Source organism: Ambystoma mexicanum, chromosome 7q (assembly GCF_040938575.1).
Source record: "Ambystoma mexicanum isolate Mex_15411 chromosome 7q, UKY_AmexF1_1, whole genome shotgun sequence".
Classification (NCBI taxonomy): domain Eukaryota; kingdom Metazoa; phylum Chordata; class Amphibia; order Caudata; family Ambystomatidae; genus Ambystoma; species Ambystoma mexicanum.
The window spans coordinates 141,027,356-141,055,341 of record NC_090941.1 but is presented as its reverse complement, the minus strand read 5'-3'; the positions used below and the strand labels follow the sequence as shown (position 1 = coordinate 141,055,341).

The 27,986-nt window shown below is 47.7% G+C and overlaps 1 protein-coding gene across 1 annotated transcript in view; it reads right to left on the bottom strand.

Annotated features, from left to right (window-relative positions):
• Positions 1-27,986, bottom strand: part of CLDN10 (claudin 10) — a 502,770-nt gene that overhangs the window by 127,914 nt on the left and 346,870 nt on the right. Inside the window, exon 2 of the mRNA XM_069640388.1 lies at positions 13,466-13,627. Within this exon, the coding sequence (XP_069496489.1) occupies positions 13,466-13,627 (162 nt within the window). The remainder of the gene's footprint in view (positions 1-13,465; positions 13,628-27,986) is intronic.

The following is a 27,986-nucleotide window of genomic DNA, read 5'->3' as shown; positions in this document are numbered from 1 at the left end:
ACGATTAAACTGTAGCTAAGCATTTCTAAAAAAACGGACACATACCATTTGGTAGAATGAGGAAAAGTATACTTGAGGCTTCGTAAACATTCTTTACTTCAAAGGGATGTGGAGGGGAAATAGAGATGAAAGTTAGAGGATGGGGTGCATGCGAGAGAGGTTAAGAGGAGCACAGAACCTGAGTGCCCACACAAAAGAGCCTCTTAGTCCTGAGGCCCACCGGAAAATCTCCAGAGTTCACTGTAGGCCGGCCACCATTGATTCTATATGCTGCTATGTGCCCTTTGCCTTCAGTAACCTGCCAATGAATCCAGAGTTAGAAATAGGTCACTAGATCGTCGAGATTTCAGGATCTTCAGATGTTAGTTTTTTAGCAGCAAGGAAATATGAGTCTTTTTTTAGAAAGTGAGGGAAGCTGTCATGCAAGAAGAAGCTGTCCACTGATAGTAGATGATGGAGGCCACGGAGAGACCTGCTCAGAAGACGCCTTCATTTTAGAGACAGTTTAAACAAGTCAGTGCCTGAATCTGAATCTGGAATCGGGATAAAAGCAGTGTGGAAAGCAGACTGTTGTGGCCTTAAAGGACGACAGGATGCTGTAAGGGGTTCCAACTGTCTTTATTGTAAGACAAACGGGTGGACCTTAAACTGCCTTAACTCGGGACAAACATTTACTCACAGTTCGGTTCAGTTCAACTTCATGGCTTCCCAGTTAACTCACTGTGGGAAGGGTGTGCACAATGATGGCACGCTGCAAGCTTCTAGGGCCCCCATGTAGCCTCCTGTGGCTGTGGACTTATGCCCTAGAAGCTGTGACTGGAGGCTGCTCAAAACCTCCTGTTATTGTCTCCTTATCAGGAGCAGCGCTGTGGCATGACCTGCTTGGTCTGCCGCTGCATCAACAGTGGCGGGAACATTTTCCCGCGGAGCGTGGGCTCGCGAGATCACGTTATGCCGAGATCTCGCGAGAACACGCTCCCGCGATCACGTGATGTCCCCACACACCTCCTTTGCTGGGAAAAGGATGGATGGTCATTCCATGACAAAGTCCGCAAACTTGCTGGGCTTCCTTCTCTCTCTCTGGGGTCTGCTTAGATCTGTATCTGGGGCAGGATTGCTGGATTACTCTTGAGGAGGTGCGGGTGATTTGAGTTCTCCTTGTCTTGTTCTTCGCTGTGCCTCCCTGGGTGTAGTTGGAGAGTTGGGGCTTGAGAACTCATTGCCATGGTGTGACTCCAAGGCATCTCTTTCTGAGAGGCGAGGGTTTTCGAATGTCTCCTGGCGGTCTTGATCTTCTCCGGTATCCCAGTGTGGTTGCTCCCTGTCTTCCTTCCTGCGGTACATGGCCACTCTCTCTAGATTCCATTTCCTTCCGTCGCTGGTGCAAATGTGGTTTGACCCTCTCTCCATGACTTCTATGGGACTGCTGTATTTGGAGCCAGTCGAAGTGTCTTTGTGGGGAAGGCGTATTTTCACCAGGTCACCTCTGTTAACTGCTGTGTGTCGAGCGGCTCGACGCAAGTCCCCTTGGGTCTTCATGGCTTCTTTGTTGCGCTGCATGCGTAACGCTACATCATCCATGTCCACGTCTTCGTCAGCCCTCACTTGATGGAGCCAGGGTGGTACCAGTGAGGATGCTGCCCTTCTCCCCCTCAGCAGATGGAATGGCGAAACAACTGTGACGGCGTTGGGGGTGAGGCGGCGGGCTGCTACAGCTTCCTTGACTGTCTTGTACGGGTCTAGGCCCGAGGCATGAGCCAGTTGTAGCGCCCCTTTGATGAAGCGGTTTGCCCGCTCAACCAGGCCATTGGCCTGTGGGTGGTATAGGCTTGCTCTCCGCTGTCGAATGTTGTTGAGCTTGAGGAATTTTTCCATTTCTCGGGAGACTAGCTGGACTCCGTTGTCTGTGACGAGTTCTTCTGGTAGACCTTCCCGCTGGAATACGGCGGTGAGTGCTTCAATGACTGTGCTTGTGGTGATTTCTGAGGTGAAGTCAGCTTCCACCCATTTGGCGAAGTAGTCGACCATGACTATCCCGTATTTGTGTTCTGGGGGCATGTTGTCCAGGGGCCCAATGAAATCCAAACCTAGTTTTCGCCACACCCCTTTGGGGACTTCGGTGGGCAGCATGGGGGCTTGCCTCACGGCTAGGCGCTTGTCACTGTTGGTGCACTCATGGCACCTTTCGACCATTTGTCTTATGTCCTGGTCCATGCCTGGCCACCAGTAGGTGTCGCGTATCCTGCGTCTGGTCATGTTGCATCCCAGGTGGCCTGAGTGTGCTCTGCACAGTATCACCTTGCGGATTCCGCTGGGCGGGATGATTTGATCGCCTCTGAGGATGAGACCGTTCATGGTGGTGATTTCCTCGTTCACTTTCCAGTAGGGACGATTGCTCTCTCGTTGGGCCATCCTTCGCGAACCCAGGTACTAACGTGCCGTAGGGCATCGTCCTGTTCGAACTCCTCCTGCCAGTGGCGCTCACTCACGTCCATGTACTCGCCGTTCCTTAAGTCACTGATGGAGGCTACGAAACACTCATCTTCCAAGAATGTGGTACCGGGGGCGCTTTGGTTCAGGAGTCTGGACATGCAGTCCGCTTGTGCGTTTTTTCCAACCCGCAATGTGGGCTATCTCGTATTTATATTCTTGAAGCTTTGCGGCGATCCTGGCCAGCCTCAGGGTGGCAGTCTTGGTGCCGCCCGGGCTCAACATGTGAATGAGGGGTTTGTGGTCGGTGATCAGCTTGAATCTCGTCCCCCATACGTACGATCTGAAGTAGTCGACGGCACATGCGCATGCCATCATTTCTTTCTCAACCGTGGAGTAATTCTTCTCCGATGATGACAGTGCTTTGGATGCAAACGCCACAATATTCTCAGTGTCTCCCTTCTTCTGGGTCAAGGTGGCCCCCAGGCCATACGCGCTGGCGTCTGTGGTAATGCAGGTGTCCCATTCAGGGTTGTATGGTTTCAGGTACGGCGCGTGTAGAATTCTCTTTTTGATTTCACAGAAAGCTTTGTTCTGTTCCGGGCCCCAAGAGTAGGCTGCCCCCTTCTTCAGAAGCTCCCTCATGGGAGACGTGGTCTCGGAGAATCTAGGGACGAATTTGGCATAGTACTCCGCTAGGCCCAGGAATGAGCGTAACTCCTCTTTGGACATCGGAGCCGGGGCTTCTGTTATGGCCTGCATGAGGTTCTTCTTGGGACTGACACCGTCACTTGAGATGCAGTACCCAAGGTATTCTACCTTGTTCACTCCGAAGACGCATTTTTCATGGCGTAGGTGAATGCCCTCCTCTTGAAGCCTGCTCAAGACTGTCCTGAGTGCCTTGTCATGGGTCTCGTTGTCTTTGGCATACACGAGGATATCATCTTGAAAGAAGGAAACATTTGTGAGTCATTTAAGTAAGGAGTTCTTCATCCTCTGAAATGCGGATGCTGCCGACGACAACCCAAATGGCATGCGGGTATATTGGAAGGTGCCGAAAGGAGTGATGAACGCTGTAAGAGGGCGAGAGGATTTGTGCAGGGGAATCTGGTGATAGGCATCACGCATGTCCAGCTTAGAGAAGATCGCCGCCTCTTTCATCATGAGGACGATTTCGTTGATGCTGGGGAGTGGAAAGCTATCCGTGATTACCTCTAGATTGAGGCTTCTTAGGTCGATGCAGATCCTGAGGTCGTTGCTGGATTTCTTTTTGACCAAAACTACTGGACTCAGCCACTCTGAGGATTCCACGGTCTCTATGGTTCCTTCTTCGACCATCTTCCGAAGGTGGGCATCCAATGCGGGTCTCGCTGTGGCAGGTGCTGCCCTGACTTTGTGTTTCACCGGGATCGCGTTGGGTTTCAGGCGAATCTTGTGGACAAAGTTTCTCACCTTCCCTGGGTTCTCGGAAAACAGGTTCGGGAACATCTCCTTGAAATCTTGCGCTGCTCCTGAGCAGACCATGAGTACCTGTTCCGGAGTGCTGGGATCTAGTTTCATGCTGAGTTTGTGTTGATCGTCCCATCCCAGCACGGCTGGGCCTTTGGGTGAGAAATACACCTTGGTGGTGGTAGACCTCCCTTTGAAATCGATCCGGGCTTTGATGTAGCCTAAAAGGTCGACAGTTGCACCACCGAACACCGTTGGTTTTTGCCTGGTCGTTCTGATCTCTACTTTTGCTTGTCCCATCATCTCCTTGTATTTGTTGATGGGGAGGATAGTGAGGTCAGATCCCGAGTCTGCCATGACGCGCGTTTCCATTCCATCAACCTTAATGGTGCAGTGGGGCTTTTCCCTCCTAACATGGGGGGCGTTGACCATGACGACCATGGGTCTGTCCTGTAGATCGTCATCATCGCTTGAAGCGCAGTCACCATTGACACGGGAAACAGTTTTCTCCCGCCACGTGCATGCCGGAACCACGTGACCAATGCGTCCGCACTTAGAGCACTCCTTATTCCTGGCGGGGCAGTCGCGATCAATCGCCATGTGCTTGGTGCTGGCGCATCTATAGCATTTGGGTGCCTCCTTTTGCCTGGGTCCTTTGTCTCTGGGGCCGTCGCGGGACTGCTTGTCTCTGCACCCTCTCCATTGTAGTGCCGCAAGTTCGGGCACGGGCAGGTGACTTCCCACCTCTTTGCGTCTGCTGGAGGTTTCTTCCTCCGCCCTGGCAATTTGGATGGCCTTGTCAAGGGTGACCTCCTTTTCTTGTATCAACTTGTCCTGCACTTTCCTAGAGTTAGTGTGAACGACGAGCATGTCGCAGATGACCTGTTCTGCGTTTTCGCCAAAGGCGCAAAGAGAAGCCAGCTCCCTCATCCTGGTGATGTAGTCGTCCACAGGTTCGCTCCCTTCTTGTTTGCGGGTGTAGAACCTCAGCCTGTGCAGTACAACGTTCTCCTTATTGGTGAACCTCTTCACAATGCGACGAGTTGCTTCCTTGTAGACATCGTTGTCGTCGTCGTCATCATCGGCCGCAGGTATTGCCTTCAAACTGGCAAAAATGCGCTGACCTTCAACCCCCAATGCATTTAACAGCATCGCCCTCTTCCTGACGGGGGCATACCGCGTGCCGCCCACTGCTTCCAGATAGGTGGAGAAAAGGGGCTCCCACTGCATCCATGGAATTGCTGGTGTCCCTGGTGAAGGGAGAAAGGCAGGGGGCGGTGTGGCGCCTTGCATGGTGGGCCCGTGGGTATTTTGATATCCTCGTCGCCAATTATGTTGTGGCCTTAAAGGACGACAGGATGCTGTAAGGGGTTCCAACTGTCTTTATTGTAAGACAAACGGGTGGACCTTAAACTGCCTTAACTCGGGACAAACATTTACCTACAGTTCGGTTCAGTTCAACTTCATGGCTTCCCAGTTAACTCACTGTGGGAAGGGTGTGCACAATGATGGCACGCTGCAAGCTTCTAGGGCCCCCATGTAGCCTCCTGTGGCTGTGGACTTTTGCCCTAGAAGCTGTGACTGGAGGCTGCTCAAAACCTCCTGTTATTGCCTCCTTATCAGGAGCAGCGCTGTGGCATGACCTACTTGGTCTGCCGCTGCATCAACACTGGCGTGAACGTTTTCCCGCGGAGTGTGGGCTCGCGAGATCACGTTATGCCGAGATCTCGCGAGAACACGCTCCCGCGATCATGTCATGTCCCCACACAGACCTTCTCCCCTCCAGTTTTCATTCTGAGGTGGGTGGAAAGACTGGGGGGCGGATCGCGTGCTTTCGAACTGTACAAGCTGCTAAAATCCCTCGTTGTGGGGGCAGCATGTGCGGCAGTATCACTGCACGCATTTCTTAAAAGGCTGCCACTTTTCTAATTATGAAAAGTGCGCTTGAACTTTCAGTACATTAGAAAAGTGGTGCTGCAGTCTGGGTAAGGCCTTAATCGATAAGGGGAAACGTGGGCAGTAGATGTTAACGGCACCTCACAGGGGCCATATTTTAGCTCCTGTTTTTTTATATGGAAAAATCCATTCCCATTTCTCTTTCGCTCCCTGGGCTGCTGGTCCTCGAGTTGTCATCACAATTTTATATAACGTAGAAGCCGATGTTTTGGAGTGCCCAGCAGTGAATATGTACCCCAGGCCCAAATGTATTGTGGGTTCAGCTGGGAATACACCCCAAACCTTTGCCATAGCCGATCTCATGCGCAAATAATGCAATTTCTGTAGCAGAGTTTCTCCTACTATCCTCTTGATATCTTCCCAGGATATGAATTGCTTATCGGGGAAGAGGTCTCCAAAGTGATGGATGCCCTTGTTTTTCCAGCGCGTAACAATTTTTGAGTCCTGTGCAGGGGGTATGTAGGGTGCCTCCCAAAGTGGCATATTCAGATGATATAGGACCTCCTGTCCGGACATCCATGCTATTCTGGCCCAGGCACTGCATGTTACTGGGACGTGCTACTACTGCTTTATGTAAGAGTTGCACTGGGTTTCTCTTGTGTATGTCAGTGGTTGTGTGTTGCGCCTGTAGTTCGGCAGTGGCCCATTGTGTCACATAGTGAGCCTGTGCTGCCAGGTAATATAGTTTAAAATCGGGGGCCGCCAGCCCCCCGTGTGGATATTGACAGGAGAGTTTCTGCCAACCTATTCTTGGCTGACCCTTCCACACAAATGCTGCGCATGCTCCCTGAATTTTCGAGAAGAGGGATCTACCTGTCCACACAGGGACAGTGCTAAATAGATAAAATAGCTTGGCTAAAATTATCATCTTAACCAGTGCAAGCCTGCCCATGAGAGAGATTGGTAGAGATAGCCATTGCTCTCGTTTAGAGTAGAGTGCTACAGCAAGTGTCTCGTAATTTAAGACACTGGTAAGTTGTGCTGTCCTTGCCACTTGCACGCCCAGGTATTTCATTTGTTTGGGACTCCACTGTAGGCCATGGAGTGTCGTGGGCTTCGAGGTGGCCTCCATCAGAGGGAATATCTTAGATTTGGCTGTGTTTCATTTTAGACCGTATACTCCCCAAATTCTTTGACGGCATTCAATGCCTTCCCCATGTTACGTTCGGGGTTCCTCAAGTATAGCATGATATCATCGGCGTATAACGTGATGATCTCAGTTGTGTCTGTAAGCTGGATCCCAAGCCTGCTAAATTTGGACCTCAATAGGTCAGCTAATGGCTCTATAACTAATGTGAACAAGAGGGGTGACAACGGGCAGCCCTGTTGTGTGCCTCCTGCAAGTTCTATTATATCTGATAGTTTCCCATTGACACAGACCCTTGCGTATGGTTGGGTATATAACACTCTACCCATTTTATAAAGCTTGGGCCGAACCCATAATTGTGCAGGACCCTAAACAAGAAGGGCCAATGGAAGGTATTGAAGGCCTCCTGCATGTCCAATGCCAGTGCTACCCCTGGCATATTCTTGGGAATCGAGGCCAGTATATCAAAGCAGCGGTGGTTATTCGTTGCTGTAGACCTATCCAGTATAAAAACTGCTGGGTCCCTGTGGACTATGTGTGGCATCAGGGGGGTCAACCGTGTGGCAAGGATTTTCGTGAAGATTTACGCGTCCGTGTTGATCAACGAGAGTGACCTGTAAGAACTGCAGTCCTCAAGGCTTTTCCCGGGTTTGAGCAACAGCGTAATAATCACCTCTCGAGTGGTTCCGGGTAGTTTGCCCGTATATAGAGCTTTGTTCCAAACAACATAGGGTCTGGCTACCAGGGCATCAGTGAATTCTTTATAAAACTCGACCCCAAGGCCGTCGGAAGCTTGGTGCTTTACAGATGGCCAGGGATTTAATGGCTTCTGCTATATCTGCTTGTGTAATCGGGGCTTCTAATGCCTCTTTCGTCCCTGCAGATAGAAGTGCGGTCGGTATATTTGACAAGTATTCATCTATCTCCTCTTCAGTGGCCGCACTCTGGGGGGAGTATAGTTGGGAGTAGGAGTCATAAAACACCTTTTCTATCGGTTTCTGGCTTGTCACTACTGCCCCATCGGGACAGGTTATGCAGGGAATAAGAGTGCTACCCCTCCTCCCCCTCACCATATTCGCCAGGAGCCGTCCTTGCCGTTCCTGTTCACCATACCGTCTTGTGGCAGCTGGTTTGTCAAAGTAACAGACCTCACGGTCCGCTGCAGCCCTGTATTCCTCAAGTTGGGTCTTAATGCCTAATTTAGTTTGTGAACTGCGGTCTGTAACGTACTTCTCTGGTAATCTAGCAATCTCCTCTTCCCATCTTTCAGTTCACTACGGATATATTTTAGTACCCCAAATTCTCTGGACATAGTAATGCCTCTTATATATACTTTGGAGGCCTGCCACAGTGTCTACTGTGTCTCCATCGTGCCATCATTGTGTTCAAAATATTCGTTGATGTGCTGGGTCAGGTTGCTCTTATATACATGATCTGCCATTGTTGTAGCTTTGAATCTCCATGGGGGCCTTTGTGGTGAGACTCTAGGGATTAGCATATGCATCCCGATTGGGGAATGGTCTGACATCGTTCTAGGAACTATAGTTGCTTTAGACACACATCCTAGTGCCTTTTGCGACAGTAGCCAGATGTCAATCCTCGAGTGCATGTCATGCACAGACGAGTAAAACATGTAGGTCTGTTGTGTGCCATTCAGAGAGTGCCACACGTCACAGAGTCCCAGGTCCGTTATGTGAGTGTGTATCGTGCGGGCTGTATTAGTAAGAGTTCTTGGGGCATCGGATGTGCGGTTCAGGCGAGTGTCTAGAATTGTATTGAAGTCGCCTCCGGAAATTAACTGGGCCGTGGGGTAGTTGGCACATTTCTTGAATAGTTCAGAGAAAAACACTGGATCGTCTATGTACGGACCATATAAATTCAAAAGTAGTACCTCTTCTTCCTCTAGCTTCTTGTGTACCATAACGTATCGTCCCTCTGGGTCGCTTTCTGTGTTGTAGTGGGTGAATGGCAGTGCTTTATGTATCAGTGTAAGCACACCGCGTGCTCTACTGGAGAACGGCGTGTAATAGAGATGTTTACCCCACCCGGGTGCTATATTTTCAGCTTGATGCCCTAATAAATGGGTCTCCTGAAGGTACACAATTTGGGCCCCCAGTCTGTTAATGTATGCCATTATTTTCTTCCTTTTAACTGGCATCCCCAGCCCTCGTACATTCCAGTTTAATAATGTGATCCCATTCATTTTGTTCTTAGCCATTTGTAGCCGCGCTAACTAATAAGTCTGCATTGTGGAAATGTCTCAAAAATGTCTTGTACGCTCTCGTGATCTGTGCCTGTGCATTTTTAACTGTAACACCCCTCAAAACATCCCCACCCTCCTCCCCCACCCTCATAGTTCCCCGAACTTCAACTATGCTGTAACCCTCCTCGCCCCCATCCTTAGTTGTCCTTGCAGTTGATGCACACGCATAGGGGAACGCTGCCGTGGTGGCCGAGGCCAAAGATCATCGTTCGTCTGCCCACTTAGCTTTTTAAACTAATTTGTTGCTTGAACACATAATGAAAACAGAGGTTTCCGTTATTCCACGTGTATCGTATACTGTCTATTAGATTTCAGGTATATACTCTCCTCAATTGTACTTGTTGACGTCATCTATGTTTTTGTATTGTCACTCCTACCCAGGCGAGGGGGATTTTGTTCCTGCTGCCCTCTGCCTCAGTTGATGTCTGTTTCACATGCGCCGACATGTGTGCTTATACAAAGTTGGCGGCCTCTTCCGGAAAGGTAAAAAAGTATGTCTTATTATTGTGCTGTATGCAAAGCCTAGCTGGGTACAGCATCGCATAGGAGACTTTGCGTTCACAAAGCAGTCTTTTGACACCTGTGAAAGAGTGCCTCTTCTGTTGTACCACGAGATTGTAATCCGCAAATATTCGAACGACATTTGAGCCCAATTTCAGTTCTTGCTTGTGTCTGGTGGTCCGTTGGACCAGGTCTCTAGCTCTGTAGTTCATTATTCTTGCAATGATTGGTCTTCGATAGGCACCGGGTCTAGGGCGCAGCACCTGGGATCTGTGCACTCTTTCCACCACAAACATGGAGGACCAACCCGGGTCTCCAAGCAAATCTTTGAGTAACTCCTCCACCGCAAGCTCCATCAGGGCTTTAAGTGTGTCCTCCGGGACCCCTATTATGCGAATATTATTTCGGCGTGACCTGGCCTCCAAGTCCTCACACTTAAGTTTCAGTGATACTAGGTCCTTTGCCATCTCTGTCACTGTGTTGCGTAATGCCTCTAGTGTATCCTCCGTCATAATGATTTGAGCCGGTGACCTTTTCTAGTTGGTTCCTGATGGTCGTCACATTTGTGTTGATCCTGTCCAGCTTATCATTCAGGGCTGCGAATCCCTGCTGCATGGATGCGAACAATGCTTGGAAGTCTATAGTGGCCACTAGAGGGGTAGGGGTAGCCTGAGGGGTCGGCACAGCCTTGGGATCAGCCATGGTATCTGTTCTTACTATCTATGCTGGTGAGCAAATGTCTTTTCACAAAAAGATAACATCACTTTTAACATGAGCAACTAAATGCACCTAATCTTCTCTTTAGTACTCTCTTGATTTGACTACTGTGCCAGTCCATCTGTGGCCTTCCAATCTGTGCTTGTTCACCTCTTCACAAAGTCCTGAACTTTGCTGTCCGTACACTCTTCAACCTTCCCCCCTTCACCTCCACCTCCCAATCCTGTCATCAGTTAGGCGTGTTATCTCTGAGACAGAGGGCAAAGTACAAACTTATTCTCATCATCTCTAAAACTATGGACCTGATCACGACTTGGGCGGTAACGGTAACGCTATTAGCGCGGGCGGTATTAGCCCTACCGCCAAACTCCCCGGCGCTAATAACGCCGGATCACGAGTTCGGCGGTACTGTCAATCCCCATTCCCCATTGAGCCCATTCGGGAATGCCCCATTCCCCATTGGGCTCAATGGGGAAATGTCGCGCTAATACCGCCGGCAGATTTCCCGCCGGCGGTAATAGCGCGAATTTTTGGCGGATTTCCCCCCAGCTCAGAGCTGGGGAGAAATCCGCCGAAGTCCTGCTTTGGCGGACCCTTAAATCCGGCGGTAATAGCGCTACCGCCGGATTTAAGGGTTACCGCCGAAGTCGTGATGAGGCTCTATATGTGTACTTGCCTCACCATACCTATTGGACCATCTCACTCCCTACTCTCCCCCTTGCTGCCTACAATCATCGGCGGCTCAACTCCTTGCCACCTCTACTGCCCCTTGCGTGCCCTCTCTTTTCCTCTCTCTTCCTCACCTTGCACCCTTATTCTGCAATGCTCCTCATCTCCTTGACTCCCACTCATTCTGTATTGAAATCCAACCTCTTAGCTCTTTCTCTTTCTGAAGAACCACTTGCATAATTCTACACCACTGCATCCCTCTGCTCTCCTCTCCCACTATCTCTCTACGACAACCCAACAGCACTTATTCCTCACTGCTTCATCCTAAAACTTAGCACTTCCTCCACTATCTCATTCCTTTATCATGTGCTGATGTCCTTGTCCCTGGTTCATGTTTCTATACCCCCTGTATCATCTGGTCCTATATCCACATCTATCTCACCCATTGTCAAGGACACCGATCCTCCGCTCTATAAATCAATGTTAAAAAACTTTGTGGGCATTTTTGTGCCACAAATGCATTGATTTCCCTGTAATTTTCATTAATTAAATACAATAAATTAAGTACATAATGATAGGGAAAGCAAAAATGTATACCTTAAAGTTAAGGCTAAAACATGAAACAAGGCTTTAAGAAAATCCCTTGACTTTTTCATTACAGCTAATGCAAGCTCATACTAAAACTGCTCTGGTTCAGCAGAGTCTACAATTAACATTCTGACCTATGACAACCACCTTGTTTCTTAAATATTAAAAAATAAAGTCACAGTTAATTTATAAACACATTTTAGGGCCGATTCATGTAAAAGTATGCACTTTTCCCGCAAGTGCCACGTGACGAGAATGACACTGCGCGAGCCTGCGCGCAGAGTGAAAAATGCACGCTCTGGGTATTCATTAAATTGTTTGCTCAAAGTAACTGAATACGCAAGTTGTGACCGGAACGCCTCCGACATGCCACCACGCAAAGCAAAAAGACCCAGAAACAGTTACCTTTGCGTGATCCCCGGGTGCAAATACATGCACCCTTTAAACAGTGTGTGGGGCCCCTGGCAAGCAGGCCTGTATCTCGGGGACACTGTGTGGGATCCCTGTAACTGTTATCGCACTGCGACAATGTGTGTATGATTTATCGTAACTCAGGTAAAACTCATAAAATCTGTGTGCGAACCCCTGTAAACCGTCCCTGCACCCTGTTACACTGCATATGCGCACCCCTACGTTAAATCGGAACCCCGGCTGCATACACAGACCCCTAAATCCAACACACCGATCTTATCTCTACGCATTGAATCCTATACGCAAGTGCCTGTTCGCCTGCCTTTGGGTGGCGGATAGTATGAGAGCTTTGCATGGCCATTTCCTTGCCATGCGGTTGCATGGTCGGATCCATGAATACTTAATGTTCTGCGTAATAGCCGGAGTGCGATGGACTGCCTGCAGGCCGTCCCTCGTAACGCCAACATTTTCCCCTGTTCTTCCTCATTTTCCATGTTCCGCCCCCTACTATGTCCTCTGTGCAAGCCACACCTTCGCTCTGCGGGGTGTTTCGCGCAAAGGACTCAGCCTCTCGCAGTTTCGTGCCGAGCCTACGCGAGGTCCACGCAAAGCACCATGAATCGACCAGTGATTTTGCGCACCGGTTTGCGCGTAATATACCAATTGTCCATGTAGATAATTCCATGGATCGAGACCTTTGTGTATTCACTTAGCAGTATTTAACTAACATGTTTCCTTCAGAAGCGCAACTCCAAATCCTATATTGCTAATACCATGATGTGCTTATAACCTTATACACTTCAGAAGGCGTGGCAAGCCACGATAATACCCCCTCTGTCGGAGAATGCCATGTTCTTTTTACAATTTCTAAGCATGGAAATGAGAGACTTTTGAAATGTAACTAAACTAGAAATGTGCATCGGCGTTGCTTTGTCGTTTCCTTCCGGTGTGTATTTGGATCTAATGATATCCCTGAATGATTGTGGGGAGGTAATAGTGCATTTAAAAAGCTGCGCGGGATTACATATTATATATATATATATATATATATATATATATACACAATGAAAAATAACAAAATAAAAATCATAATGTGGTAACAATATGAACTACAAAGGATGTAAAAATTCTGAGGAAGAAAATTCAGAGGAAGAAAATTCCGAATTTCGAGGGATGCATTTCGCTGCAAATATATGTAGTGGGGTGGGTAAGGGTAATAATAAATGTGGGAGCTATAGGGAGGGCTGCGGGGGTTCCCCCTGCACATATATATATGTGTCAAAATGCATTTTCTTTGTAAATAGAAATGTGACATTTTCGTCCTGGGAATGTTTTTTCAGCATAATCACAGAGATCCAAAAGATGCATTAATCTTTCCATTGAATGGTGCTTACCTGAAATTATGAAAACGACTCCAGCTAAACAGGTTATTTTGGCCTTGTTTCTATCAGAACCACCAATCGTTGAGCACTTCATGCCAATCAATGCAAATATTGAGCCGAATCCCCCCAAACACACAGAAGCGATCATGAGTGCTCTGCATGCCTGGATGTAACCTATGGAGACAATAACATCAATAAATAATAGCAGGCTTTTATATATTGCTTTATTCAGGATTACTCTGCTTCTAAGCAATGTAACAATAGGGCGTATTAGCATTAGAAGTTGTTAATACCCTTCTCTCAGCCAATCAGAACGTTCGGAATGCAGGCACTAACTACCGTATTAACTGCATTCCAAGCATTTTGGCTTCAGGCGCAGCCAGGGAAACAACAGAAAGTGTTTCTCTGCATGCACGGAACTGAGAGCCAATTCACCAGCAAGACTTGTTTGTAAAAGACACTTCAATTTAGCAAAGGAAAGCTAAAACATGGAGCAATGTTGTCACTGTCCTGTAGACTTCACTTCTTCACACCTTATGCATGCTCATGATAAAACTGTTCCAGTTCTACCCACTTTACTATTCAAATGCTCACCCTATAAAGACAACCTTATAATTCAAATATTAAATAGTAATACCACATTTAATTTACTAACATGTTTTGTGTATTTTCTTTACTCATTATTAAAATAACGTTTTTACCACTTAAGCAATAAGCCCTGAGCAGGGGGCCATTACCACTTCAGGCAATGCCCCGGGGCCCATAGTTACAGGATTGAACAAAGCAAGTGCCTTAATTAAGGCCCCGGTCATTACCTGAAGTGGTAATCCCCCCCTGAGAGGGGATTATTGCTATTAGTACCCCGGCCCGTAAAACTGGGATACTAAAAGCATTTTATTTCTGTTCCAAAACGCTCCGGCGTTTCGGAAAGAAAAAGTAAAACAAATGGCCGCCAGGAAAGGGAAAACAGAGTCCAATTTCCCTTTCCATGGTGGCTATTGAAAACAATTAAACAAAAGTAAACAAACAAAATGGCCACAATGGAAAGGGAGAAGGGACTACTCATAGTCCCTTCTCCGCTTTCCCTGGCTGCCTGTCGCAGACAGTCTTTCCAGCACGTTCGCTCCCGAAAAGCAGGCAAGTGTGGGGGGGAGGGAGGGAAGGGAAATATGGAGAAGGTGGGGGAGCTAGAAGACTTACCTCATTCCCTGGCAAGGTGAGATGGCGGCCACCAGCCTGCATTCTGAGCCTTCCCATTGGCTGGGAGGCCGCCACACCCCCCCTCGCCAGCTACTAATATGCAATAATAGCCCTAGTGACCTCTTGTGGGAATATTGTTGCTGTGACTCTTCACAATTTATGGCCCTTACCTTGGCCTTAACTTCGGTGGGAGAGGGGTGGGTGGGTTCATTGTCATGCGATAAGGCTATATTATATTATTATACAATTTAACAGTACTCAATTCATTGACCTCGGAAGGAAGGAGGACTGGGTCAGCCCTGCAGAGATTCAAACCACTGGGCTGTCTTACCAGGATGATTCATGCAGTGTGTTGGCACAGTAGAATAAGAAGCCTGCTAGGTTTTGATGCCAACATTTAAACTGCATTTATTTAATGTAACTTTTTAAAATGTCTTCTCCCCTGATATTCATGGCATTTGATATTCAGTGTGCAGGTCGAGGAGGACCAACAAATAAGCATGACTCGCTGTAGTATTTGGCAAAAGACTTTTGGACATACCTGGAGTGTGGCAAGATGACTGACTTTTAAGTGACATATGGGACAGGGTGGGCAGAGCCCAAGACAATTCCACATGTGGCGATTTCTTCCCCAATACAACGGTCATCACTTGAAATTTTAGCCAAAAGGATTTCAATGTTTTCTTTTCTTTTTACACGCTCGATTTCTTAAGACTTTTATTTCTTTCTCAATCGTGATCAGGCAATTCTAATGACAGTTGCCAGAGTGAATCATAAATGTGTCAGTTCCCTCTAGGGTTTAGTCTGGTAACGGGGAGTTCCTTCTAACTGTGATCAACATAAATGACATCCTTCAGTCGTCTTTGGACTTGATCTTGCACTTTCAACTACATTTACAGACATACAACATAACAAGTGGGTTCACTTCTGTTAGAATGGAGCCGGAAGTTTACACCACATTCACCAACATGCGCCATACATGACATATTTCATTTGTTTCAGTCTTAAGCTGACTATATAAAGCATTACACTAGCTGTACACTCATCTACTAGCATGCAATATAAATGACTTTCCTCTGTTTCAGTCCTCTTTGTACTTGTGCTGACAATGGGAACTGTGATATGGGAGTCCCGGGGTCGGGTCCTCCTGTATGGCGTGAGCCCCCCCGCATACAAAGACACATCAGGCAGTGTATCGTGTCCGGGCTCCATGTGTGCCCTGCTCGAGCTACATGGTCTGCCCCTTTTATTTGGCAGCCGCACGCAATGGTGTTACATCACTCCACCGTGTGCGCAACTTAAAGGGGACACCACACTCCTCCTTTTCCATAACAAACAAATAACAGTGTAACACGTAACCACCACCCACTCAAAGATGTGGCAAAACAACTTCAAACACCCCATCATTGCGGGCACGTATCATAGTCTCCACCTGCATGACTCAGGGGTTCAGTACATAGTCATTGAAGTGGGCTGCCTCCCCCTCCCAGTTTGTTGAGGATACCCGCTGCCTCCTTCCCAGCTCGGACTCTCCCCACCTGTGTGCCCCAGACTCCGGGGAACCTTTGGGCTGGATGCCCCACCACCTTCATCCGGCTCTGCTTTGCAGTCTCGGCCTGGGGACACCCCCAGCCGTGTGCCTTCTCATACTCTCTTGAAAAAACAGGCGTTTCTGGTCACTGTAGCTGTTCCATCGGTGGCCGTCACCATCGACCACTTCACAGCGACGATGTCTATAGGGCTTGGTTCATACGTCAGTGACAGTTTACGATTACCTCATCTCCTGGTTCCAACTGGTACTGCCGAAGCCCCCGTCTCAAACTCTCGCTCTCATTTCAGCATCTTCTTTCTTCTTCCACCTTAGTATCGTCAATGACAGCTGGCTCCCATTAATTTGCATTGGGCATCTCCTAAACACGTCCTCAGCGAGGGCCACCCCAGTCGAGCAGTGTGGAGTTGCTCTATACTACCGACGAAACTTGTATAGGACTCTGTGAAGGCATTGGCCCTCATTCCGAGTTGGGACTACACCATGGAGTAAATAGCTCCATGGTTGGTAACCATGGAGCTATTTACTCCATGGAATACCGGCATGGTGAATGGAGTAATTTCCGGTCCATTCCAAGGTTGGATGGACCGGTAATTCCCCATTCACCATTGCCCTTCCCCATCCCCATTTCTGCCCCCATAGGGCTCAATGGGAATGGGGAAGGAGGTAATTACGGCACCGTAAATTACGGTGCCGTAATTTACTCCAAGGTCACTTTGCGGGTCCCGTAATTTACTCCTGCTAAAAGCAGGAGGTAAAGAGGGACCCGCAAAGGGAACTCGGAATACGGAGGTAAGGGATTACCGCCATCGGTGCCCTTACAGGCGCCGGTAATCCCTTACCTCCAACCTCGGAATGACCCCCATTGACTTTACTCGTGGGCAATTCGGAACACCTTTTTGAGTGTTCTCATAAATTACCCTGCCTCACCATTAGCATGGTGCCAGACAGGGGCATGCATATCAGGGGTGACTTTCCTGTGGTGAACCCCATACTCTTTCAGGAACTCAACAAAACTCTCGCCTTGGAAGGGCGGTCCATTGTCCGAGCACAAGGTCTGCAGGAGTCTATGGGTTGCAAAGATTTTCGCAAATGCCACTGCCATGTCCTCGAAAACACCACTGACTCCACTAACTCCACTTCTGGTTACCTAGACCACTGGTCCACCACCACCAGGAAGTGGACATCCCGACCCATGGATCCAAAGTCTGCATGTACTGCCTCCCATGGCTGTATTCCTTGAGGCATTGACTCAATTGTGGGGTCCTTCTGCGCTGGGGATGCCACCTGACACCATACACAGGCTGCCACAACACCTCTACTCTCTTCTCCATGTCCAGGAACCCAAATTTTAGCATCAGCCTGTCCTTTGTCTTGGCCATCCCCTGGTGACCATGGTGCGCCAGTTCAATGACTTGCTGTACCATGTGGGCATTTATAAACTAAAGGGTAACTCCCCACTCTGCCTGGGACTGGGAAGCAGAACAGGTAATCAAACCAGCAAAGAATTCCCTACAGGAAAGAATTCAAACTTTAACAGTGTAAAAATTCACTGCGCGCTGTCTCAATATGCAATGGCTGGAAAAGGATCACTGCTGGTTAGGTGCATTCTTGTACTACCTAGTGTAGTGTCCTTATGCTGGCTCTCTGCTCTGCGGGGAGCCATCATGGCGTGTTATTAAATAATATGTTTTATTACACCCTCATGGCGACTTTCAAATGTATCGGAGTGGAAACACTCTATATTGGACTCTCAGCATATATATGAAGTAAAATTCACGTAGTTTATTTCTATAGCTAACAAAATTTAAACAAATTATATAGTGACAGTTTCTAGATGCAAACAAATGTTAAATAGGCAGTAATAAATCAGGAAACCTAAAGTCGAAATCAGTAATAGAAAGAAACGTAGGAAAGGGAGAGGGAATTGGAAAGGTCTAAAATAAAGACAATTGGTATTTTAGAACCAAACATCATTTTAAATACATCAACAAGCTGGTTGCAGGACAGAAGTTGCATAAATAAAGCAATAAATCATGACCAAAGTCTAGTCATTGATTAGTCAGTTTCTCATAACATGTACAGCAATTATACATATAGTTTGGAGAAATTGTCCTGATAGTTGTATGATTCTACTATTAAGTAGAGCTTTTTGAATCTACTCTGGGTCTACGTATGGCGCCTGCGTGGTTCTTGAAAGGCGCAACACTAGTGCGTGACTGGGTGCTGACGCAATGGTGGATTACGTTTCGGCGTGATGGTGGAATATCCGCCTTCCTCAGAACCAGAGTCAGATGTGCACTGGGGGGGACCCCTGAGGAAAAAAGAGAAAAGGGGGAACTGTATGGTCACGAATATGGCAGCTATCAAGTGTATGAAAGCCCCTAGGGGACACAAATGATTAGGCTTGAAAGGGTCCACCTGGGGGAGTGATAGGTAGCGGAACCAGTGCAGATAGTTAAAGGTGGAAGCAGCTGCCGAGGCATGCATATCAGTTAAGAATAGACAAGGGTAAAAATTAGCTGTTGGGGGCAGAGAATGTTGAACAAAAGGAAGATGTGCACTGAAGTACAAGGGGGTGCACTGATTCCCATAGATCCTGTGTGAAGGCACAATATACAGGGAAAACAAGTTGCATGCTCACCAGCAACTAAAAGTGTATCACATGCAAAGTATCCAGATTTTAGAAACAAAGACTCACAATACTGTGTGTCTTGGGAGGCTCCAGTGGCTGGAGCGAGTCCTAGTCCCCAAATGGCCAGAGCGGTGTAGTAATCAAGTGCTCAGTGTTTCCGATGCTTTAATGTCTCTACTATATGGAGATGACATGTGGATGAAGGGGAGAGAGATACTGTAAACCCTCATGATCTACAGATTAACACCTCCTGGATCCACCATAGCTGCTCCAGTGCCATCCAAGCCTCCTGGGTCCTTTTGCCTAGGCCACCCAGCACAGACTCCCACATCCCTTTTTGCAGTGCGATCCGAAGGATCCTGAAACATTCGTCCCTCTCGGACGCATTTCGTGTTCCTGAAACAGGCATCGAGTTTGGAGTCACCGCCTCCACAACAAGCTGCACATGCTCCTCAGCCTCCTCAGTACTGGACATGTCTCTCTCTTCACCTAGGGCCTTGGGATGGCACGATAAATAGTTTGCTACATTGTTCGCCCCTGGGCGGTAAATCAGGGAGACCCCATATTTGAGCAGCCCCAGCATCCATCGCTCAATCCTGGCAGGTGGTTTGGATGACGATCCTGCCATAATCAGCAGCAGGGGCTTGTGATCCGTTATGACTGCCATCGGCTTTCCCAGTATGTAAAAACGGAAATGCTGGTACCCCCACAGTACCGCCAAGGCCTTGCGCTCAATCTGTGAATATCTCTACTCAATTTCAATTTCAATTTCTTTATTTGTAAAGCGCGCCTTGCCTTCGGGCATCTGGACGCATATTTAATGGTTACAGCAGACATTTAAATGGCGGCATAGAATACATCATATAAAGGAAAGTATAGTCTCTATTTACAATATTTACAATATTTACAGAGGTAAGTACATACACATCATATGCAGGGTGGCTAAGTTAGCAGTGCAGAGATGGAGCAGGAAACGGTGCTAGTTGTCACTGTTCTGGAGCCACAATTTAGTATTGCGTTTGAAGGCATACGGGGAGGGTTCGGACCTGAGTGTGGAAGGCATTGTGTTCCTTAGTTTGGTTGCTAGAACAGGGAAGCTCCAGCTGCCCGCTTTCTGTCGCTTGAATTTGGGGAGGGTCAGACATTGGCTTGTGTAGATCTCTGCGGTCGAATGGAGGTGCGAGGTGCAAATCGATTGGAGAGATATGTTGGAGCCTGGTTGGAGAGAAACTTGTGGGTAAGTGTCAGGGTTTTGGGGGAGATTCTTTGGGTTACTGAGAGCCAACCCATGTTGCGTCTGGTGGCTGAGATGGGGTTGTTTCTAGGAATAAATTGTGAGGGGTAACCATCTACACAGGCTGCGCTTATAACCTGTTATATACTCACTAGATGTGGTAAGTTTAAGCCGGGTGGAAGAGGAGTATTCACAAAAAGTCACAACTGATTTGTAGTTCAATTGATTTATGATTCAAAAAGCCCAGTTTTTTACTAGGGGGAAGAGTGTCAAAGCAAGGAGCAATTGGAAATGGGAGAGAAAAGAAAGAAAAACATGGTATTAAATTACTACGTACACACCATGACTTTAAGGGTAAGTATGTAGGTTATGATAAATATAGCATACCTTATTATAATTGTTCTCAGAATGGTCAAAGTCATGCTATAGAAAAAATAAAGCAACGGATGATTTCCAAAACATGTTGCTGGTCAGTTCAGTAAGCTGTGAAATATGAAGCAAATAGAGCATATTTAGTCTATTGTAATTTACGGTTTTGTGTAACATATATAATAGAAGAGAGGCAAATATTACCTTAACTCAGAACAAGTCATGATGTATTGCTTGGCCGAGGTGCCGTGGCTGTAGCACTAATGCAGTATAAAAGTTCGTATTTGGTGTGATTATTCCGGATATCTAGCCGTGTTCTGTAAAATGATTGGAAAACCGTGTTTGTAGAAAATGAAATTAAAAGCGAGCAATGTAATTTGCCAAATGCGATAGCAAGTGCTTACCGGCTTGGGGATTTGGCGTGCTCAGTGGCGGGTAGTTTCTCAAATGCTGAAAGCAATCGCAGTTCTGAGGCGTTACTATAGTAAACTCCACACGATCTGTCAGGTGGCGCAGTCACCTGACCTTGTTGCTAGGACACATGAACCAAGCCGGAAGACAGGGAAATGCTAGTCCAAACGTAAAATGCTAATTCAAAGTAGTGAATGAGTCGTCTGATGGGACAGAGAAAATAACATGTGTTCCTGCTAGAGGAAACCCGTGATTGGTTTATAAGCAAGTATTAATTAAGATGTGGAATATTTTGAAACGGATGTATCGATCGTTGGGGGGGTATTTACGAGGATGTTGGATATGCAGTTGATAGCTGAAAAGAGATTGTGACAAGTAAATATTAGCTGTTGCAGGTGGAAGGTAAACAGATAAATCTGTGATAGCATATAACTTATGCTCGAAAGCTGTAAGTAAATTATTCGAAGAGTTGCCATTACACGTATGTCTGGTTGTATTGAATTAGTTAGCAAAAATAATTCTAATACTGTTGTGGTGAAAAATATGAGGACATGTCATAATTTGCAAAGTCGAAAGGATGTGAACAATTGTGATCCTGTAAGGAAGTGCGTTTGCATTTTCAAGAACTTAAAAGTCAAAAAACAAAGGTAGTAAACCTTAAAATCTAAAAGTTCACAATACCCCCCCAACGATCGACACATCCGTTTCAAAATATTCCACATCTTAATTAATACTTGCTTATAAACCAATCACGGGTTTCCTCTAGCAGGAACACATGTTATTTTCTCTGTCCCATCAGACGACTCATTCACTACTTTGAATTAGCATTTTACGTTTGGACTAGCATTTCCCTGTCTTCCGCCTTGGTTCATGTGTCCTAGCAACAAGGTCAGGTGACTGCGCCACCTGACAGATCGTGTGGAGGTTACTATAGTAACGCCTCAGAACTGCGATTGCTTTCAGCATTTGAGAAACTACCCGCCACTGAGCACGCCAAATCCCCAAGCCGGTAAGCACTTGCTATCGCATTTGGCAAATTACATTGCTCGCTTTTAATTTCATTTTCTACAAACACGGTTTTCCAATCATTTTACAGAACACGGCTAGATATCCGGAATAATCACACCAAATACGAACTTTTATACTGCATTAGTGCTACAGCCACGGCACCTCGGCCAAGCAATACATCATGACTTGTTCTGAGTTAAGGTAATATTTGCCTCTCTTCTATTATATATGTTACACAAAACCGTAAATTACAATAGACTAAATATGCTCTATTTGCTTCATATTTCACAGCTTACTGAACTGACCAGCAACATGTTTTGGAAATCATCCGTTGCTTTATTTTTTCTATAGCATGACTTTGACCATTCTGAGAACAATTATAATAAGGTATGCTATATTTATCATAACCTACATACTTACCCTTAAAGTCATGGTGTGTACGTAGTAATTTAATACCATGTTTTTCTTTCTTTTCTCTCCCATTTCCAATTGCTCCTTGCTTTGACACTCTTCCCCCTAGTAAAAAACTGGGCTTTTTGAATCATAAATCAATTGAACTACAAATCAGTTGTGACTTTTTGTGAATACTCCTCTTCCACCCGGCTTAAACTTACCACATCTAGTGAGTATATAACAGGTTATAAGCGCAGCGTGTGTAGATGGTTACCCCTCACAATTTGTTTCAGTTCAGGTGATAGTGGTAGATCACCTTACCATCCACACGACAGCAGCTCAACCCATACCTTAATTTAATCACATATTAAGATTTCCAGGTGTGCGCTCTCCTGATTAGGGCTCTACTCCCACAACCTTTTTGTTTCTAGGAATGTTGAGAGCTGCTCTGATGGCGTTGTTCTGGGTGACCTGGAGCTTATTTAGGTACCTTTGGCTGGTACCCAGGTAGAGCACATTGCAGTAGTCGATCTTGGACATGCCAAGGGTTCTGGCTAAGATGATGCAGTTAGCCGTGGAGTGAAAGGTGCAACACGCGGTGATCAGTTTGCACGTGTAGGCAGAGGCAGATGTAACTGAATTGGTTTGTCTGGAGAGGGACAGGGTGGAGTCATGGTAGATCCCAAGGGTTTTGGTGTCTTTAGAAACCTTGATGATGTTGCCGTCAATGGTGAAAGACTTTAAAGCAGGATCCAGTTTACTGAGGTGGTAGTGTATCGTCGTTAAGACATAGCTCATGTTGAGCCATCCAGGCTTGTATGACCAGGTAGACGTCATTCAGAGATTTGGTGTCAGCCAAGTAGTCTCCAGTAATAGGGATGAGTATCTGGGTGTCATCGGCATAATTTGTGTAGGTGATACCCAGATAGTCAAGAATATCAAAGAGAGGTTTGGTGAGCACGTTCTATAGTGTAGGGGATACGCAGGAGCCCTGAGGCACGCCGCAGGGGACAGGTGAAGATTCAGCGGCCGCTGACGTGGAGAAGACTCGCATGGATCTATTGTCAAGGAATGATCTGATCTAAGAGGTGGCAGCATCTGAGAAGTTGCCGGTTGATGAGAGGTACTGACAAAGGATGCGGTGGTTAACAAGGTCGAAAGCTGCGGATAGGGCTAATAGTAGCAGCATTGCGAGTTTCCCTTTGTCTTTGAGGTCCTCAATTTGTATTTGCAGATCAATGAGGGCCGTTTCTGTTCCGTGCCTGGGTCTGAAACCTGATTGCCTGAGGCCGAGGAGTTTATTGGATTCGAGGAATTCCTGGATCTGAAGGTAAGCAGCCCGATAAAGGATTTTAAGCAAGAAGGGGACCGTGGTAATGGGCCTATAATTGGTTGGTGTGCTAGGGTCGAGAGTGGGTTTTTTAAGTAGGGGTATGACCCATGCATCTTTTAGATTGTTAGGGACAGTGCCTGTTTTAAAGGATGTGTTGATGAAGGTGGTGATGAAGGGGGCTAGTTCCTGTGCCGCATCCTTGATGGTTGAGGCGGGATATAGGTCACCTTGGCAGTTGGTTGGCTTGAGCTTGTTGATGATGTTTTCAACTTCAGATGTACTGAGAGCTGTGAAGCTGAAAGGCTTGTGAGTAGATCCGGGGGAGGTGATGTGAGTGGGATGGGGTTGGGTGTCGGTTTGGAGGCACGATTGTTTGGCGTTAATTTTGGCTTGGAGCGTGGTGATTTTACCCAGTAGGGCATCTTAAATGTTTGTACACCAATCTGGGGGGGTTGCGGGAGATTCAAGTTCCTTGAGGATCTTGAAAAGTTCTTTAGTGTTGGATTTGGCTTCCATGATGCGGCCGTTGTAGGTGTCTTTCTTTGACTGGAATATGGCTTCTCTGTAGTTAAGTGAGTCAATGGTTAGGTGGTCTTTGTTGGTGTCGGAGGGGTGACATTTCCAGCGCGATTCAGCAGAGCGTTTGGCTTTGCGGAGTTCTCTTAGGTGAGGGGTGAACCACGAGTTAAGGTGGGCTCGGGGTTTGGGTCTCCTCAATTTGATGGGGGCAATAGCGTTCAGGGCTTTAAGCATGGACTGGTTGTATGTGTCAACTAGTACTGTGGGATCCGTGCATGTGAGGGAAATTTTGTTTAAAAGCGGGAGGATGAGGGGGAGTAGTTTAGCCTTGGTGATGGCTCTTTTGTTTCTGGTCTGGGTGGTGGGGGCAGGTTCTTTTTTGGGGCATAGGTCAGTGGTTTTGATTTCGAAGACGATTGTGTGATGGTCTGACCATGCGCAAGGAGTGTTGTCCTTGAGGTTGATGCAACAGTTAGATTCAGCTAGCCAGTCGAGGGTTCGCCCTTTGGAATGGGTGGGTTCTGTGATGTGATGGGTGAAGCCTTTGTCAGTTAATGTGTTAGCCACATCTAATGCTGAAGGGTCATTAGGGTCTTGGAATCCAAGATTGAAGTCACCAAGTAGGATGATTTGTGATTTGATTTTGGCTTTATCGCCTATGATGGACATGATGTCATCTGAGAAGGTGGATATGGGTCCGGGTGGTCGATATATGAGGTGGAGTGTGGCCGTTTCATTGGGGGAGATGGGGAGTTTGACCGTGAGAAGTTCTGCGGATGGGATTTGTTGGCTGTTAATGCTTCTAATACCGATGGAGATTTTATGGATGAATGCGACACCACCACCTTTAGATTGGTTGGTAATGCGGTCGCATCTGATAATAGTGTAACCGGCGGGAATGGCGAGCGCGAGTAGAGGTCCTGAGGCGCTATGTAGCCAAGTCTCGGTTATGGCCACGAAATCAAGGTCATGGGTTGTAATGAGATCAGCAATGTCTAGGGCGTGCACAGGGAGTGACCGGGCATTAATCAAGGCACCTTTGATTAGAGGAGCGTTGGGTGGGTTGTTCGGTGTGGGTGAATGTGAGATGATGCTGCTGCGGGGAGATGGTGTAGATGGAGGGCTCTGAGGGGGGTGAGAGAGCCTCTGGGGAGTACGGGTGTGGCACGGTAATCTTGAGCCCAATCTTGCATTCCTGAGGGTCACTGAGCAAGGTTGGTTGGGCTTTGGCCTAGTGGCAAAATGTTCCAACCACAGCACAGGTGAGTTCAAATAGGGATTAAGTGGGGGCGTGGGTGAGTCGGCATGTTGGCAGGGTGTGCCATGAAGAGCATGGGTGGCATGCAAGGTATGTGTTGGTGGGGGGAGGCTGCACACGCTGGTGATGGCTATGGTGGTGAGTAGAGGAAGTAGCCAGGTGGTGTTATATGGTAGGAAGAACAGGCACATAATGAATGGCAGGCTGGGTTTTGGCTGTATTCCTAGGTAGTCTCAGGGTGCAAGTGGATAGCAGTTGCTAGGTTTAAGTTGGGCACAATGGCTGAGTATAAAAAGTGCTGGGTATAGGCACAATAGGCTGCAAATGCTAACAATAGGCAACACAATGGCTAGGTGTAGACAACACACTGTGTACTCAGTGTCCGACAGAGCGCAGCTGGCATATGCTATGGGTCTTGCTTTCCCTTTGCCATCTGTCTGCATAAGTACATCTCCCAGGCCAAACAGGCTAGCATCCATCGCCACTTCCGATGAGAGTGCAGGGTCAAAAAAATGCCATAGTGCCTCCGCCATGAGGGCCCCTTTCACATTCTCAAAAGCCACCTACTCGAGGGGACCCCATTGTCAGGTGGAGTCCTTCTTCGTCAGGCTCATTAGTGGCTCTGAACTTGTGGTAAGGTTCTTAATGAATCAGCCACAGTAGGTGACCATCCCTAGGAAACTATGAACCTCTGTTACGTTCTCTGGGGCCCTTGCTTCCATGATGTCCTTGACCTTGCAGGGATCCGGGGACACCACCCCTTCCTTGAACACGAATCCCAAGAACTTGATGCTCATTTGGAGGAACTTGCACTTTTCTCAATGCAGCGCCAGACCCAAAGCCTGAATGTGTTCTAGAGTTCTCACCAGCTGTGTCATATGCTCCACCTCAGACTTGGTGAAGACCAGGACATCGTCACTGATGTTTAGGACACCTTCCAGGTCAGAGAGGGCTCCTCGATTTAAGTTTTGAAAAACCTCACCGGCCAACAACATACCGAAGCTGAGGGACTTGCATCACAGCCCCTGGTGTGTCATAAACGTTATGTAACGAGATTCTGGATGCAGCACGAACTGGTGGTACCCCCGCCCGCAGGTCCAGCTTCGAGGAGAATCTGGCCCACTGCAACTCTGCAATGATGTCATCAATGGTGGGTGTGAGGTGCCTCTCCCGCTTGATGGCCTTGTTGGGGAGGCGTATATCGACGCAAATCCTGACAGTCTGGTTGCTTGGGCTTGCGGGTGATCCCAATGGGCAACACCCATCGCATCGGGCCTTCCACCTTCTCGATGATATCGAGGTTCACGAGGTTGTCCAATTCCTTATCCACCAGATCCCGTAGTTGAAATGTGACCCTTCAGTGCTTGAGGGATATTGGCTGAATGGACTCATCGATGTTTAGCCTCACGGGCTCTTGCACCATCTGTCCAATTCCTGTGAACACCTCCCCAAACCTCTCGAGGACTGCCTGTACATCCTTTACATACATGCTGTAGGCAAAGCCGATAAAGCAGAGCACTTCTGCTGCAGCACAGCTCAGAAGGATATTACTGCTTACGTACGTCACAAAAAACCATGCCTTGATAGACCTGTTGCCATGCTCAAACTTCGATACAAAGGCCCTTAGCAGCGGGATGTGCCTGTCGCCTTCAAATGTGAATATGCGTGCCTTCGGACACTGCAGGGTTGGGGGTTCTCTCAGCGACTCATAGTGTATCACATTGACCAACGCACCTGTGCCCACCAGCACCGGGATTGGCGACCCATTCACCTGAATCATGCACTTTGGCTGCCTCCTGGCCCTCGCCTTCTAGACACTCACGGTTGAGATATAGACAATGTTTTCATCGTTGTCGTCCTCCTCCAGGTCCTGGACATTTCCATCCTCTTCCTGATCTACCTGCGCCATGTTGGGTGGACGTTACTGTTGGAAAAACCCAGCCGTGATTGGCCCCCACTGAATGATCACGGGCAGTGGGGCTCTGCACATTCAGGCATAATGGTTCATCGAGCCACATCGCCCACACACCTTGGTTTAGCAAGGCATTATGACTGATGCAGAAGATCATATCCGCACTTCAGACATGACTCGGGCCCCCGGGTGATCCTGTCTCTCTGCTGCGCAACCGGCCAACAAGCCCCTCTCGCTCCTTGGCCACGGCCAATTGCATGCACAGGGCAAATTGCTGCATCCATTCTTGATGCCTGCGTCCCCGCCACCTCATGTAACCCCCCTAGATCCAGAATGCGGGGAAACGTGAGGCCTGGCTCTCGAAGGACTTGACGCCAGAGTTTCCCCGACACACAGCCCTGAATGAGCTGGTTCTGGGTCATGGCCTGCTCATTGACCCACACACATGCTACCGCCATTCCCCGGAGACGTCCATAGAACCCATACAGAGATTCATTGTCCTTTTGCCTGGCACTGCACGTCACAAATCTCTCGTAGTCCACATTTGCTAGGGGCATAAAATGTTTGCGCAGTGCATCCTTTGACGCAGCATACGAAACATCCACAGGCTTCAGCAACTAAAATAGCCAGCCGAGTATAGCAGTGCTGCTACCTTACTGTCTTCATCAGGCTCTCCCGTGGCATTGAAGTAGATCCATCCGACCAATCCAAG